We start from the raw sequence: 16,610 nt of genomic DNA on the forward strand, positions 1-16,610 counted from the left end.
AAACAAGGCCAGTTTACCAAAGTCCTCCAACCCAGTGAATCTCCTCTGCACTCACTCCAGTACAACCGTTTCCTTCCTATCATGTTGTTACACTACACACACACCACACACTATACGAAGGGAGTGATTCCTAAAAATCACAAAGAGCAGGGGAGCTGGAACAGATCCCTGTGAACACCACTGGTCACCGATTGTCAGAATCGTTTTCCCATATAGGGGATTAAGACCAAGTGGGCACCATTTTAAGGTGATTGGAGAAAAGTATGGGGGGATTGTCATAAGCTGGTGTTTACGTAGGGTGGTGGGAGCGTGGAGCCCACTGCCAGGGTGGTGGTAGAGGCAGACACCTTGGGAAGAGTTAACACTCTTAAATCGACAAATGATGAAAGAAAAAGATGGAGAATTTTGAGTGGTGGAGAGGAGCTGTGACTCTACCAGAGGTGTATGCTGCTCTTTCCTTCTGCTAACCAGCAGATCACCCTTGGGCAAGGTGTAGCTCCTGCTTAGCTCCCCAACCCCTTCCCCCCCAAACTCCCCATCAGGGTCACGTGAACCCATGGGAGCAGGTGGTGGGTGGTGAGCAGCTAGTGCATATCACAAGTCCTGGTTATGTGACCACTGACGCCAGGCTGACAATCTCTGAAGAGTATTGGTAATGGCAGTGGTCACCTGTCTCATAAAGATGCTGCCCAGAAGAAGGCAATGGCAAACCATTTCTGTAGAAAAATTTGCCAAGAACAATCATGGCCATGGAAAGACCATGATCGCCCACATCATAAGGCACAGCACATAATGAATAAACAAATGGGAGAAAGAAGGATTAAGGCTTTATGGTTGGAGGAAGAAATTTTAAAGAGCTCCTAACCAACCAAAAATAGTCTATAATCTACTTAGGACGATCTTTTTATTTAATGATAATTAATTAATACATCTTAATTCCCAGTGAGATAGGTTTAATCTTTCTCTTTGGCTGGGCTTATATATAGAGTAGGTTTATATATGAGTAAATATGGTAATTTACCTGTCCAATGTCCAAGGCTTTCCAACGGAAACTCACTCTGCACACGTGTAGAGTTAAAGTATACTCAAGGGGCTGACCTCATTCATACCATTAAATCCTCTGGAAGGAGGTGGGTGAGCTTGACTTTACAAAATATATACCATGTAAATTAAACAGGAAATGTGATTTAAAAGAAATGACAACGAGTCCTATTCAGGGAAAAAGTTAGCTGGTTACAGAGGTGGTGGAGAAAGAGAAGTAGATGGGAGACTGTCTTGATAAAATAGCCACAGGTTCTATGATAGTGCTACTTCTGGGACGAAAAAAAAGGATTGGATTAAAAACTCTGAATCCTAGTTCTGATCTCCATGTTCGGCTCACATGATTAAATATGACAATTTTTTGTGTGCATCTTTAATTCCCTCTTTAATTCTAATTGATAAGTGATTTGTGGAATTTGACCTGGTAAGAAATCAAGACATTCTAGGAAGAGAACAGAATATCGGTGAGTAAAACCAAAATCTTTATAAATTGCAGACATATATTTCAAGGAAATGGCATATTAGAAAGGGTTTTTAAATGATTATGTCGAGCTGTCTGGTTCTTTGGGATTTATTATTCTGATGAAATGACTTTTGTTTTCTGAGTTTACTCTTTGTGAACTGAATACATCATAAATTAGCATTGAAAAATGTTAATTTATAAAGACTTTGGTTCTACTCACTGATGTGTGTGTGTGTGTGTGTGTGAGAGAGAGAGAGAATGTGTGTGTGTGTGTGTGTGTCTTCAGACAGTCTCTTCGTAGTTGCAGGAGACTTCAATCATGTTATTTATTATATTTTTTTGTTCTTTTAAAAATTTAGTTACAATCATTGTGTTCTCCTTTACACTCGGGTACTGAAGAAATGACAAGAGACAACAACCTTAATTTTGTTTTAAGAATAAAAACCTTGTGCTCTGCTCTGCAAGTTTGCTTTTTGTCACATCTAGGTACTGCTTGATGTTTCTTCTTGGTTCTGTATATTTCTGTACCCATGAGTACTTTGGGCAAGTTTAAAAGCACTAATCTGGTGGTGAAATAGTGTCTGATGTTAGAGTCGGGCTGGGGTTTGAAATGTATTCTGGTGGACATCTCAGATATTTCCCAGGATCATGCAGCAAAAAAAAATTTACATCTGAACAGGTTTAATTGATACAAAGTTTAGTTCATAATGAAACGCATTGCAAACTTTATTTCATAATAACTGAAGGAACACAGGAGAATCTGTTGTAAAAAACTGCTGTGTCTCTATGGAGTGAGACGCCAATATTAATAAGCTTTGCCAAGGGATAAATAGACAAATATTTAGTCCATTATTAATGGCTTTAATCCTGAACATAAACTTTAAAGCATCACGGAATGGCTAGAATTAACTCTGAAGCTGGGCCAGAGTGGGATTTAGTGAGGAAAGGCTGGGCGAGAGAACCGATACACTTATAGTTTAGTTAGGTGAGTATTATTGCCTGAAAGCCATAATTCACATTGTGAAGGTCGAACATTTATCGACCTCCCCTCACCTTAAAAAGCCTATGGTGATCTAGCCATCTAGAAGATGGAGTAGAAAAGGCCCTTTGGGCCCACCATGGTGTGCAGACCTATTGTATCAGGAAATGTAGAGGAGGTTTGACACAAAAGCAGGGCAACAGAGACGATTTAGTGGTGAGTGATAACTCTGATAACCAGCTGCAAAATAATAAACCAGGAGGTGCCACAGAACAGATACTAATCTCACAGGTACCAAGGTAACTGAAGGCTAGGAAAAACTGGTTCACTGAGTGAACAGGGATTGTGGATGAGAGTTGGGTTTAAATAGGCTGCAGGTGACAAGTTGGAAACGATTGGCAGGTGACTCCTGTTAGCTGCGTAGAAACTGGGAGGGTGCCTGACAGGACTCCACCCTGCCCCAACCAAGGCCGGCACCCGAAGGACCGGGATGATCTGTTGGGGTCCAGTGAAACTTCTCAATGAGCAATGGATCCAAGATAAAACAAGATCTCTCCTCCAGACCGTACCCTTCCCTGTTGACCAGGCTCTGCGCTTTCTATCCACGATGAAGTTAATCTATCAATGAGCAAACTGTGTACACTGGGCCACCTTCCATCACCCTAGGTTCCGGAGTTGAATGTTGAGTGGCCCATCAACAACGGGCTTGAGACAAGACATGCGGTCCTAAGGGATGGTGGCAGCTGGAAGCGATGGGTGACAGGACTGATGAAATGAGTGATCTGGAAGGGACTGAAGAATTGTGGGGAGAGCTTGTGGGAGTGGCTGCACAGGGGCAGATCTCAGGTGGGCAGTCAGACACGGTCCCCAGGCTGGCTGCCAGTGGCAGCGGGTGCAGTTGGCAGCTAGGATGACCCTCTGTGCTCTCTTCCAAGCATCCTGGCATTGGCAAAGCGGGGCCCTGGTGGATGGGACCGACACCTTTGGCTCCTCTGTGGGAAACAATGGGTCAGTAGCTATGAAGCAAAGGGTAACATACCTTTAGGAGAGGAGGTGTAGGACAGTTCGGCCTGCAGCAGATATTTCTTCCATGTGGAAGAGTTAAAGGCAGCACAAAGTTTTAAGGGGGAATGAGGAGGAGGGAGCAGGAGGCTCACCGGAATTAAGAGACAAATTGTACTACACATGTTGGAGAACCAGGTCCACTGTCTCAGCAGCTGATGGACATCTGGGGAGGGCAATGAAGTGGGCCACCTTGGAGAACCGGTCACGACCCCATTGGAAGGTGGAAAACCCGTGATGAAATCCATGGCAATGTGGGGCCAAGGGTGTCAGGGGACCAGTAAGGGCTGCAGGAGCTCAGAGGGCTGCCGGTCGGAGGAATTGGACTGGACGCATTGAGGGCAGGCTGTGACAAACTGAGGTTCATCCGCAATCATGGAGAACCACCAGAGCTGGCGTTGCAGAAAATCCAGAGTCTGACTGGCTGAGAGGGGTAAGGAGTGAGCTCACCGGAGTGCCTCAGCGTGCATGGCTGCTGGCACGTACGTACCATCGTCAAGTGTGTCAGCCAGAGCAGGCTCGTGCTGTAAAGCTAGCGGACCTGGTTCTCAAGATCCCAGACGATCAGGGCAAGGATCTGCGTGGATGGAAGGATGGGCTGAGGGTCAATCTCTGTTTCAGCTGGGTTGAACCTTTGTGACAGGGTGTACACCTTAGCGTTCTTGAGCCAGGTTGGTAGGAGATGCTGAAGTTGAATTGCTCAAAGAAGAGGTCCCTGATGTGGTTTGAGTTGGTGGGTCTGTTTCATGGATATGAGGTTCTGCTGGTCAGTCCAGATCAGGAAGGGCTCAATGACTCTGCATCAGTGAGTGTCTCCATTCCTCCAAGACCCATTTACTGGCGAGTAGTTCACAAGTTCACAAGACAAAGGAGCAGAAATAGGCCATTCGGCCCATCGAGTCTGCTCCGCAGCTCCCCCATGAGCTAAACTATTCTCCCATCTAGTTCCAATTTCCGGCTTTTTCCCCATATCCCTTGATACCCTGACTAATTAGATACCTGTCAATCTCCTCCTTAAACACCCTCAATGATCGGGCCTCCACAGCTGTATGTGGCAACGAATTCCACAAATCCACGACCCTCTGGCTAAAACAATTTCTCCTCATCTCTGTTTTAACTGGGTACCCTCTAATTCTAAGACTATGGCCTCTTGTCCTGGACTCACCCACCAAGGGAAACAGCCTTTCCACATCTACTCTGTCCAACCCTTTCAACATTCGAAACATTTCTGTGAGGTCCCCTCTCATTCTTCTATACTCTAATGAATACAATCCAAGAGCCGACAGACGCTCCTCATATGTTAGCCCCTGCATTCCAGGAATCATCCTCATAAACCTCTGAACTCTCTCCAACATCAGTATATCCTTTCTAAGATAGGGGGCCCAAAACTGCACACAGTATTCCAAATGAGGTCTCACTAATGCCCCATAGAGTCTCATCATCACCTCCTTACTCTTATACACTATTCCTCTTGAAATGAATGTCAACATAGCATTCACTTTCCTTACCGCCAATCCAACTTGATGGTTAACCTTTAGGGTATCCTGCACGAGGACCCCCAAGTCCCTTTGCACTTCCAATTTTTGAATTTTCTCCCCATCTAAATAATAATCTGCCTGATTATTTCTTCTTCTGAAATGTACAACCGTACATTTGTCAACGTTGTATCTCATCTGCCATTTCTTTGCCCACTCTCCTAAACTGACTAAGTCTCTCTGCAACCTTTCCGTTTCTTCAACATTTCCTGCTCCTCCACCTATCTTGGTGTCATCCGCAAACTTGGCCACAAAACCACTTAATCCATAATCCAAATCATCGATATACATTGTAAAAAGAAGCGGCCCCAACACCGACCCCTGCGGAACACCACTAGTAACCGGCAACCAATTAGAATAGCATCCCTTTATTCCCACCCTTTGCTTCCTGCCTATCAGCCAATGCTCCACCCATTTCAATATCTTTCCTATAATTCCATGGGCTCTCATCTTATTAAGCAGTCTCATGTGCGGCACCTTATCGAAGGCCTTTTGAAAATCCGAATTCACAACATCCACAGCCTCTCCCTTGTCAATCTTATTCGAGATTACCTCAAAAAATTCCAATAGGTTGGTAAGGCAGGATCTTCCCTTCATGAAACCATGCTGGCTTCGGCCTATCTTGTCATGCACCTCGAGGTATTTCATAACCTCGTCCTCGAGGATTGACTCCAATATCTTTCCAACCACCGATGTCAGATTAATAGGTCTGTAATTTTCTTTTTGCTTCCTCCTTCCTTTCTTAAATAGCGGAACTACATTTGCGACCTTCCAGTCCTCCAGAACCATGCCAGAGTCTATTGATTCCTGGAAGATCATTTCCAATGCTTCCACAATCTCCAAAGCCACTTCCTTCAGAACCCTTGGGTGCACCTCATCCGGGCTGGGAGAGTTATCTATTCTTAGTCCGCTTGCCTTCCCAAGCACTTTCTCTCTAGTTATCTTGACTGTACCTAATTCTATTCCCTGATACCTCTGGCTATCAGGTATATTGCTCATGTCTTCCACTGTGAAGACTGATGCAAAACATCCATTCAGTTCCTCCGCCATCTCTTTGTTATCCATTATAATTTCTCCAGCATCATTTTCAATCGGTCCCATATCTACCCTTGTCACTCTTTTACTCTTCATATATTTAAAAAAAACTCTTAGTATCCCTTTTTATGTTAATCGCCAACTTCCTTTCATAATTCATCTTTTCTTTCCCAATGACTTTCTTAGTTTCTTTCTGTAAGTTTTTAAAGGTCTTCCAGTCCTCATTTTTCCCCATTAATTTTTGCTTCCTTGTACGCTGTTTCTTTTGCTTTTATTTTTGCCTTAACCTCTCTCGTTAGCCACATTTGTGCCATTTTTCCATTCATGATTTTCTTTTCTCTTGGAATATATTTTTCCTGCATTTTCCTTATTTCTTGTAGGAATTTCACCCAATTCTGCTCTGCCGTCCCTCCTTTTAGTTTACTTTTCCAATTGACTTGGGCCAGTTCCTCTCTCATACCGCTGTAATTTCCCCTGTTCCACTGAAATATCGATACACCTGATACCAGCTACTCCTTTTCAAATTTGTGTTATGAACTCTCTCTGGCGGCTGTGGATCAGATTGTATGTGCTCCATAGATCCAGTTTGGTGAAAATCTGGGCCCTGCTGAGTGTTTCATATGAGCTATCCATCAGGGGAGAGGGTAAAGATGCAAAGATTCAAAGTACATCTATTATCAAAGAATGTATAAATTATACAACTTTGAGATTTGCCTTGCTCACAAGTAGTCACAAAGCAAGAAACCCAAAAGAACCCAATTAAAGAATAGAAAAAGTAAAAGCCCAACACCTGATACACAATAGAAAGAGAAACAATATCATGCAAGCAATTGATGTGAACAACATTCCAAGCCAAATTGAGTCCTCAGATCTGAATGCAGCCTAGAGTAGGCCCAAAGCCTGGCTTAGCAGTTCGTCGTATTAGCAGGCACAGAGTACAGCAGCCGGGGCAGTCTTCATAGCCTCAGCACTTGGGAGAGAAGAGTGAGCATAGGGGAGAATGAGTGAAATCGGCTCTCACCTTCAATCTGGGCCAACGTTAAATTGTCTAGACAGCGGAACGTAACCTCGCACTAGGACCCAGCTATTGAGAAGGACTCACAGCCTAGACTACAATGCCCAGCAACTCGCTGTGGCCCCAAATTTCACCACCCAACCCGAAACCACTCTCAAACTCTTCAAGTCAGTTTGGCACCCAGAGCGATCCAAACTCTCACCCAGGCCAGTGGTACGGGCATTGAATTTCCTCTGCCCTGGCCTGACTTCTCCTCTCGGTGCCCAGAGTGATCCAGCCTTGCTCTGGATCAGCTGTAAGGGCATCAGAACTCCATCTGCAACACACCATATCGGCTCATCCCCTGAACTTGCCTCACCATCGTTTGCCCCTTCACTATTTGAGGTAATAGCTTTACAAAATTTACCTCAGAAAAGGTATTTTTAGTGAATTTTTTAGTTGGATTTCTTAACTTTTTAACTACTATCGAACTGTTGTATGCATTTGGTAGCGCCATCTAAACCACGTTCGGCAGCGTCACCTTAACCATGTTCAGCAGCGGAAGTGGTTCTTAATGGTGATTTTGTTGAGTCCATGATAGTCAATGCAGGGATGACAAAGAAGAACCCTGCGTCAGCTGGAGACTGGGATGGTCAAGTGGGATAGCCATGCTGTAATGCTTTGGTGCTGTAGTCATTCATAGCCTGGCTGTCAGGAGAGAAGAGGAAGGACAGATGACCTTGGGCAGGAGTGGTGCCTGGGATGATGTTGATCGTATAGTCGTATGGTCTGTGATGTGTCAGGGTGCTGGCCTCCCTTTTACTGAAAGCGATGGATATGTCATGGTATTCCTGTGGGAGTTTGGTGAGGCTGAGGGTTTCCTCCATCTCCACGCATTTACGGGGTGGGGCCAACTGAGGTGCAGGCAGGTGTGTCCCCAACTCAACAGTGAACCAGAAGAGCAGGTGAAGTGGGGGGTCGTGAGTGGAGAGCCAGGTAATCCAAGATGGGAGGGATGTCGGCTGAGTCAATAAGGAGGAATTGGATAGCCTCACTGTGCTCTCCAGTGCTCATGTGGACAGGCCGTGTGCACACTCTGTCCATCCCAGACCCCAAGGGACGTCCATCAATGGTCGTGTTGCAGAAGGAGTGTGAGGTAGGCTCGGTAGAGAATCCAAGCTACACACAGAGTCCAGTTGAAAAAGTTACCTGCTGTGCTGGAATCCACCAGAGCCTCCTGTACGCATAGAGCCATTGGGGTGTGTAGGAGGATGGAGGGAGTGAGTTGGGCTGGAACAAGAGGCCGGGGGAATTTACCAGATAGAAGGCTCCTCGCTGCTACCTGGTGGTGCGGTTTTCCCAAACACAGTGAGCATTTGATCTGTGGGTGATCAGTTGATCCACAGTGAGCGCACATGTCGTTTGTCCACTGGCCTGACACTCTGAGAAAGTTAAAGGAGCTCTCCCTGACTGCCTGTGTTCTGCAGGCATTGACAATGAGGGTTCTGCAGCCTGAAAAGGTTCTGGGAATGAAAATGGTGGTCTGGCTGGTGACATGGAGGGTCAGTCATTCCATAAGATGCTTGTTGATGCAGAGAGCCCCGAGCGATGATGCTTTCAAGGTCAGTGAGCATCTCCTGGGTAGGCCGCTCATCTTTCAAACGCTCTGAGAGGCTGTGATAGTAATGGCCCCACTCCGGCACGAGGATCCTGAATTCCACAGCGTAATCCAGCACTCGGCGTGAGCCTTGACAAAGTATCCGATCTGCGGACATCCTGCCTCTTCCTGGAAGGTTGAATTTCTCATATTTATTTCAAATGGTGGTTTTATTGTCCCAGTTATTGGCAGCCCAGGTGAGAGCCTGTCCTGTCAAGAGAGAGCGATGACAAAAGCAATTTTGGCTCGGTGTGTGGAATTCAGAGATGGTTGAGGCTCAGGTTGCAACATGCAGTGACACAGGAAGTTGCAGCATTGGACTGGGGGTCCGTCGTAGCATTTAGGCACCTCAGAAGGAGGAGGCTGACCAGTGCAGGGTTGCTGTAATGAGACGGAGAGTTGGTTGAGAGCAGCGGCAGATAGCTGCTTCTGGTTGGTGTGCTGGTGTCGGCCGATGGCTTTCTTTAGGTGAGCAAACCCTGCTGGGCCACTTGAGGGTCACTCATCCTGTCAGGAAATGCAGAGGAGGCTTGACCCAAAAGCAGAGAAGAGGAGATGATTTAGTGGGGAGCAATCACTTTGATAATCACATGCAAAATAACAAACCACGGGGGGCCACAAAATAAGAGAGAACAGATACTTACTCTTCTCAAAAAACAACAAGGTAACTGAAAGCTTGGAACAACTGATCTAGTCTGGCTGGTTCGATGGGTGAATGAGGATTGTGAGGATGAAGTATTTAACCCTGCAGAAAATGAAATGGAAGCAAGTGGGAGATGACTCCTGTTATCTGGGTGGAGACTGGGAGATGCCTGCTCTGCGGGTCTGACATATATAAACTCCCCCATCCTACATAGTTCATAATCCTCCATTTTTCTTTCATCCATGTAACTACCTGGGAGTCTCTAGGAGGTCCCTCATGCCTCAGACTCTATCTCCACCCCTGCCGTGCATAGCAGGCACTCACCAATATCTGTATTAAAACCTACCTCTGACACCTCCTCCGCTCACCTTCAAAGGATATCTATCCCCTGGTATTAGCCGTTGTTGCCCTGGGAAAAGTCTCTGACTGTTCACTCTATATATGTCCCATCATCTTGTACACTTTAATCAAGTTGCCTCTTATCCTCCTTCTCTCCAGAGCGAAAAGTTCTAGCTCACACAACCTATCTTCATAAGACCTGCTCTCTAATCCAGGCAACATCTGGGTGAATGTCCTTTCCAGCCTCTCTAAGGCTTCCACATCCTTCCTATAATGAGGTGACCAGAACTAAGCATGATATTCCAAGTGTGGTCTGACCACGGTTTTATAGAGCTTCAATATTACCCTGCAGCTCTTGAACTCAATCCACCGACTGAAAGGACAACATATGCGACCTTCTATATATTGGTGAGACCTGACGCAGACTGGGAGAACGTTTCGCTGAACACCTACGCTCTGTCCGCCAAAGAAAGCAGGATCTCCCAGTGGCCACACATTTTAATTCCACGTCCCATTCCCATTCTGATATGTCTGTCCATGGCCTCCCCTACTGTCAAGATGAAGCCACACTTAGGTTGGAGGAACAACACTTTATATTCCGTCTGGGTAGCCTCCAACCTGATGGTATGAACATTGACTTTTCTAACTTCCGTTAATGCCCCACCTCCCCTTTGTAGCCCATCCCTTATTTATCTATCTATCTATCTATTTATTTATCTATCTATTTGTTTGTTTGTTTGTTTGTTTGTTTATTTATTTATCTCCCCCCCCCCCTTTTTCTCTTTCTTTTTTCTCCCTCTGTCCCTCTCACTATAACTCCTTGCCCATCCTCTGGGCTTTCCCCTCCCCCATTCTTTCTCCCTAGGCCACCCGTCCCATGATCCTCTCCCTTCTCCAGCCTCATATCCCTTTTGCCTATCACCTGTCCAGCTGTTGGCTCTATCCCTCCCCCTCCTGTCTTCTCCTATCATTTTGGATCTCCCCCTCCGCCTCCCACTTTCAAATCTCTTACTAGCTCTTCCTTCAGTTAGTCCTGACGAAGGGTCTCGGCCTGAAACGTCGATCCTATAGATGCTGCCTGGCCTGCTGTCTTCACCAGCATTTTTTATGTGTGTTGCAACACACAATTCGCCTTCTTAACAACCCTATCAACTTTCATCTAGCCATCAAGTGGGGAGAATTCCACAGATTCAATACCTGCTGCACAGTTTTAAAATGCCACTTCATTTATTTATAACTATTTCCTCTAATAGAGTATTATTTTGATCAGAGACTGAACATCAAGATTAAAGAACTATCTTGTCTTAGATGCATTCCAATAAAGACTGAAAGACTCTTCAATCCACCCTAGATTACATCTATTATTAGGTAGACATTTGATAGGATTATCTTTCAGAAAGGTCAGGACTTTGTTCCCTGGGACATATGAGAATGTGGGGAGATTTGATAGACATATACAAAATTATGAGGGTATAGAGAGGGTAGATGCTTTTTTCCATTGAAGTTGGGTAAGACTAGAACTAGAGGTTATAGGTTAAGTGCGAAAAGTGAAATATTTAAGGGAACCTGAGGGGAGACGTTTTCATATAAATATAATTGCAAAGAAAGCACGATAGCATGTCTACTACCTCAAGAGTCTGTGGAGATTCAGCATGTCATCAAAAACCTTGGCAAACATGTACAGATGTGTGGTGGAAAGTGTGCTGACTGTCTGCATTATGGCCTGGTATGGGAAAACCAATGCCTTTGAGCAGAAAATCCTACAAAAGGTGGTGGATTCAGCCCAGTATATCATGGGTAAAATCCTCACAACCATTGAGCACTTCTACGTAAAATGTTGCTGCATCATCAAAAATCCTCACCATCCAGGCCATGCTCTTTTCTCGCTGCTGCCATCAGGTAGAAGGTACAGGAGCCTCAGGAGTCACACTACCAGGTTCAAGAACAGTTACTACCCCTCAACCATTACACTCTTGAACAAAAGGGGATAACTACACTCATCCTATTTCTGGTGTTCCCACAATCGATGGTCTCACTTTAAGGACTCTTTATCTGGTTATTTCATGCTCTCATTATTTATTGCTATTTATTTATATTTGCAACTATGCATTTTTTTTGTTCATTGATCCTGTTTACAGTTACTGTTCCATAGATTTGCTAAGTATGCCCACAGAAAAAGAATCTCAGTGTTGTGTGTGGTGACACGTTTGCACTCTGATAGTAAATTTTACTTTGAACATTGAACTTCACTCAAAGATTTGTGAGAGTGTTGTATGAGTTGTCAGTGGAAGTGATAGTTGCAGGTTTGATTACAACATTTCAGAGAAATAAGTACATGGATGGGAGGGATGAGAAGGGCTAAAATCAAGGTGCTGGTCAATGGGACTAGGCAGTATAACAATTCAGCATGGACTAGATGGGCTGAAGGGCCTGTTTCTGTGCTGTTGTGCTCTATGACTTCTACCAGGTACCTCATCACAACAATGGCCCTTTGATCACAATCCATGCAGACAGAAGTCCATGTTATTCACAGTAACATGCAGAGCCAGGCAACACAAAGAGGCCATTCAGCCTACTGAGACCACCTTGCCCATCAACTGCCCACTTACACATGCCCCACTATCCCATTTTATTCTCCCAGATCCAGCCCTTACCAACAGTCAACCCATCAACATGCCTGCCTTTGGGATGTAGGAGGAAACCAGAGCCCCTGGGGAAACGCACACAGTCACGAGGAGAATGTGTAAATTCTGTGTTGGCAACAGCAGAGGTTGGGATTGAACCTAGACTGATGGAGCCGTGAGACATGGACTCTGCCCGCTGCGCCACTGTGCTGCCTGTGGTAAATGCTTGTGGGAAAGTTAACTGTAGATTGGTGTTGTGCTTTGGAATAACCAGTGTCTTATGATCTGTTCCAGCTGGTGCAGAATGTGGATCTGGGCTCTGCTCCCAATCTTGCTGGCCATCTTTGCGGCAGGTGGCCTCTGGGCTGTGTAAGTATCCACATGCTGATGATTGTGTATGTATATATGTCGTACTGTCCTGTTGGTGTGGATCGAATTAAACTATAGATCACCACTGTCCATCGGTGTGGATTGAATTAAACTATAGATCACCACTGTGCTGTCAGTGTGGATCAAATTAAACTATAGATCACCATTGTGCTGTCAGTGTGGATCAAATTAAACTATAGATCACCATTGTGCTGTCGGTGTGGATCGAATTAAACTATAGATCACCACTGTGCTGTCAGTGTGGATCAAATTAAACTGTAGCTCACCACTGCCCCATCGGTGTGGATCAAATTAAACTGTAGATTCACTTTCAAACACTCTCTCTACACTCAGTGGCCACTTTATTAGGTACACCTGTTGACCTGGTTGTTAATGCAAATGTCTAATCAGCCAATCATGTGGCAGCAACTCAATGCATAAAAGCATGCAGACATGGTCAGGAGGTTCAGTTTCTGTTCAGACCAGAATGGTAAAGAAATGTAACCTAAGTGACTTTGACTGTGGAATGACTGTAGGTGCCAAAGGGGGTGGTTTGAGTATCTCAGAAACTGCTGACCTCCTGGGATTTTCACACACAACAGTCTCCAGGTGCTCCGAGCTGCAGATCCTCAAAAAAACATGTCAAGGAACTGGACCTGTAGCTCGAGGACTGTGGCTTGTATGGGAGACTGAGGAGGTGATAGACAGAAGCTACAGGGAGGTAGTCACCCTTGGGTTGCAGGAAGTAGGTAAATGGGTGACTGTCAGGAGAAGAAAGGGACTGGGCCTCCAGTGCACTGGATCCCTGTGGCTATTCTCCTCAATAATGTGTACCACTTTGGATACTGTTGATGGGGATGACTGACAGGGGGGAGCCACAGTGACCAGGTCTCTGGCATAGACTCTGGCACTGTGGCTGAGAGAAGAGAAGAGAGATGATGAGGACAGGAGATTCTATAGTTAGGGGAACAGTGACAAGATTCTTTGGGTGTGATAGAGACACCATGATGGTATGTTGACTCCCAGGATCCAGTGTCAGGGATGTCTCAGATTAGATCTGTGGCATTCTAAAGGGGGAGTGTGAGCAGCCAGAAGTCTTGGTACATATTGGCACTAACGACATAGGTAGGAAAGGTGAGAAGGTCCTGAAGAGGGATTTTATGGAGCTTGGCAGAAAGCTGAGAAACAGGACCTCCAGGGTAGTAATCTCTGGATTGCTGCTTCTGCCACATGCCTCTGAGGGTAAGAATAGAATGATTTGGCAGCTGAATGTGTGGTAGAGGAACTGGTGCTGGGGGCAGGGGTTCAGATTACTGGGCCATTGGGATCTCTTCTGCGGAAAGTATGACCTGTACAAAAGGGATGGGTTACACTTGAGTCTGGGGGGGACCAATACCCTTGTGGGTAGGTATGCTGGAGTTGTTCGGCAGGGTTTAAACTAATTTGGCAGGGTGATGGGAACCAGAGTAATAGGGCTGAGGATGGGGGAGTTGGTTTACAGAGGCAGTGTGTAGTGAGACTGCTAACAAGGACAGGCTGATGATAGGGCTAAATTGTAGTCTACAGGATGAGTTGCAATGTAAAAAGGGGGCAACAAAATCAAAAAGCATGATGAATAAAGGACTGAAGATGTTATATATGAATGTTCACAGTACATGAGATAAGGTAGATGAACTAGTAGCACAGTTACAGATTGGCATGTATGATGTTGTGGGCATCACTGAATCATGGCTGAAAGAAGATTATATCTGGGAGCTTAATGTTCAAGGATACACATTGTATCGAAAGGACGGGCAGGTAGGCAGAGGGAATGGGGTAGCGCAATTGGTAAAAAATGAAATCAAATCCTTAGAAAGAGGTGACCTAGGATCAGAAGATGCGGGATCATTGTGGGAAGCGTTAAAACACTGCAAGGGTAAAGAGACAAGGGTAAAGGGAGTTAGGGAGGTGATGGGCAGGTAAGGAGACAAGGTGAGAGAGGGAAATGGAAATGGCCAGTGGTGAAGCAGGTGAGGGGAGGCAATTACCAGAAGTTTGAGAGATCAATGTTCATGCCATCAGATTGGAGGCTACCTAGACAGACTATAAAGTGTTGTTTCTCCAACCTGAGTGTGGCCTCATCGCGGCAGTAGAGGAGGCCATGGACTGACCTGTCGGAATGGGAATGGGGAGTAGAATTGAAATGGATGGCCACTGGGAGATCCCGTTTTTTCTGGTGGAAGGAGAGTAGGTGCTCAGCGAAGCAGTTTCCCAATCTACATCGGGTCTTACCGATATACAAGAGGCCAGACCAGGAGCACCGGATACAATAGATAACCCCAACAGACTCACAGATGAAGTTTTGCCTCACCTGGAAGGACTGTTTGGGGCCCTGAATGGTAGTCTCTCCCATCAGATTCCATCATCTTCCACCCTTTCACCTTTCTCCTCCCAGCTTCTGACATCATTCCTGCCTATCACCTCTTTACTTGGATCACCTACCATCTTTCTACCTTCCTTCTCTCCACCTTTTTATACAGGCTTTCTCCCGCTTTAAGATCCTGATGAAGGGTCTTGGTCTGAAATATCAACTATTTATTCCCCTCCATAGAAGCTGACCTGCTAAACTCCTCAGCAGTTTGTGTGTGTTGCTGCAAAACATGGTAAACGTGGCAATCGACTCCAGGCCCTGCGCACTCCCTGGCCGTCTACGTGCTCGGGATGCAGAGCTGGGCACTGCTATGAATTCCAGCATCTACAGTTTTTTTTGCATATTTGACTTTGACTTTGACATTTGAACGAAATTGCCTGTCGTTCTTTTAAATGCCAGGGTTCTAAGGCTCAGTTCATTCTCGGGTTTAATTTTTAAGAAACAGTTAATGTAGCTCAAGTTTTAATTGCCAGACATTTTCCTGAACTTTACATTAATACAGAATCAGAATTAGGTTTAATATTACTGACATATGTTGTGAAATTTGTTGTTTTGTAGCAGCAATATATCTATATATACAAATGTCTTAGGGCACATATATATAGAGCGATGGTGCCTAAGGCTTTTGCACGGTTCCGTAAGTGCCACTGAGATTTGCTCCCTGATGAGCTCACTGCTTTTTGTGCTCGCTGTTAGTGAGTATTCTGGAGCTGTGTCAACATAGCATGTATCAGAATCAGAATCAGGTTTAATATAGTCTAGGTCATAGTCATACTTTTATTGATCCCGGGGGAATTTGGTTTTCATTACAGTTGCACCATAAATAATAAATAGTAATAAAACCATAAATAGTTAAACAGTAATATGTAAATTATGCCAGGAAATAAGTCCAGGACCAGCCTATTGGCTCAGGGTGTCTGACCCTACAAGGGAGGAGTTGTAAAGTTTGATGGCCACAGGCAAGAATGACTTCCGATGACGCTCTGTGTTGCATCTCGGTGGAATGAGGCTCTGGCTGAATGTACTCCTGTGCCCAACCAGTCCATTATGTAGTGGATGGGAGACATTGTCCAAGGTTTTCAGAGCCTGCAGAGGGACTTGGACCAGCTGGAAAAATGGGCTTAAAAATGGCAGATGGAGTTTAATGCAGACAAGTGTGGGGTATTGCACGTTGGAAGGACAAACCAAGGTAGAACATACAGGGTTAAAGGTAAGGCACTGAGGAGTGCAGTGGAACAGAGGGATCTGGGAATACAGATACAAAATTCCCTAAAAGTGTCGTCACAGGTAGATAGGGTCGTAAAGAGAGCTTTTGGTACATTGGCCTTTATTAATCAAAGTATTGAGTATAAGAGCTGGAATGTTATGATGAGGTTGTATAAGGCATTGGTGAGGCCGAATCTGGAGTATTGTGTTCAGTTTTGGTCACCAAATTACAGGAAGGATATTAATAAGGTTG

At 45.2% G+C, this 16,610-nt stretch overlaps 1 protein-coding gene across 1 annotated transcript in view; it reads left to right on the plus strand.

Annotated features, from left to right (window-relative positions):
- Nucleotides 1-1,482: 1,482 nt before the first annotated feature.
- tmem150b (transmembrane protein 150B) overlaps nucleotides 1,483-16,610 on the plus strand; it is a 42,371-nt gene continuing 27,243 nt past the window's right edge. Inside the window, exons 1-2 of the mRNA XM_072273084.1 lie at nucleotides 1,483-1,505; nucleotides 12,667-12,741. Coding sequence (XP_072129185.1) covers nucleotides 12,677-12,741 — 65 coding nt within the window. The 5' untranslated portion in view covers nucleotides 1,483-1,505; nucleotides 12,667-12,676. The remainder of the gene's footprint in view (nucleotides 1,506-12,666; nucleotides 12,742-16,610) is intronic.

Source organism: Mobula birostris, chromosome 11, assembly GCF_030028105.1.
Source record: "Mobula birostris isolate sMobBir1 chromosome 11, sMobBir1.hap1, whole genome shotgun sequence".
Classification (NCBI taxonomy): domain Eukaryota; kingdom Metazoa; phylum Chordata; class Chondrichthyes; order Myliobatiformes; family Myliobatidae; genus Mobula; species Mobula birostris.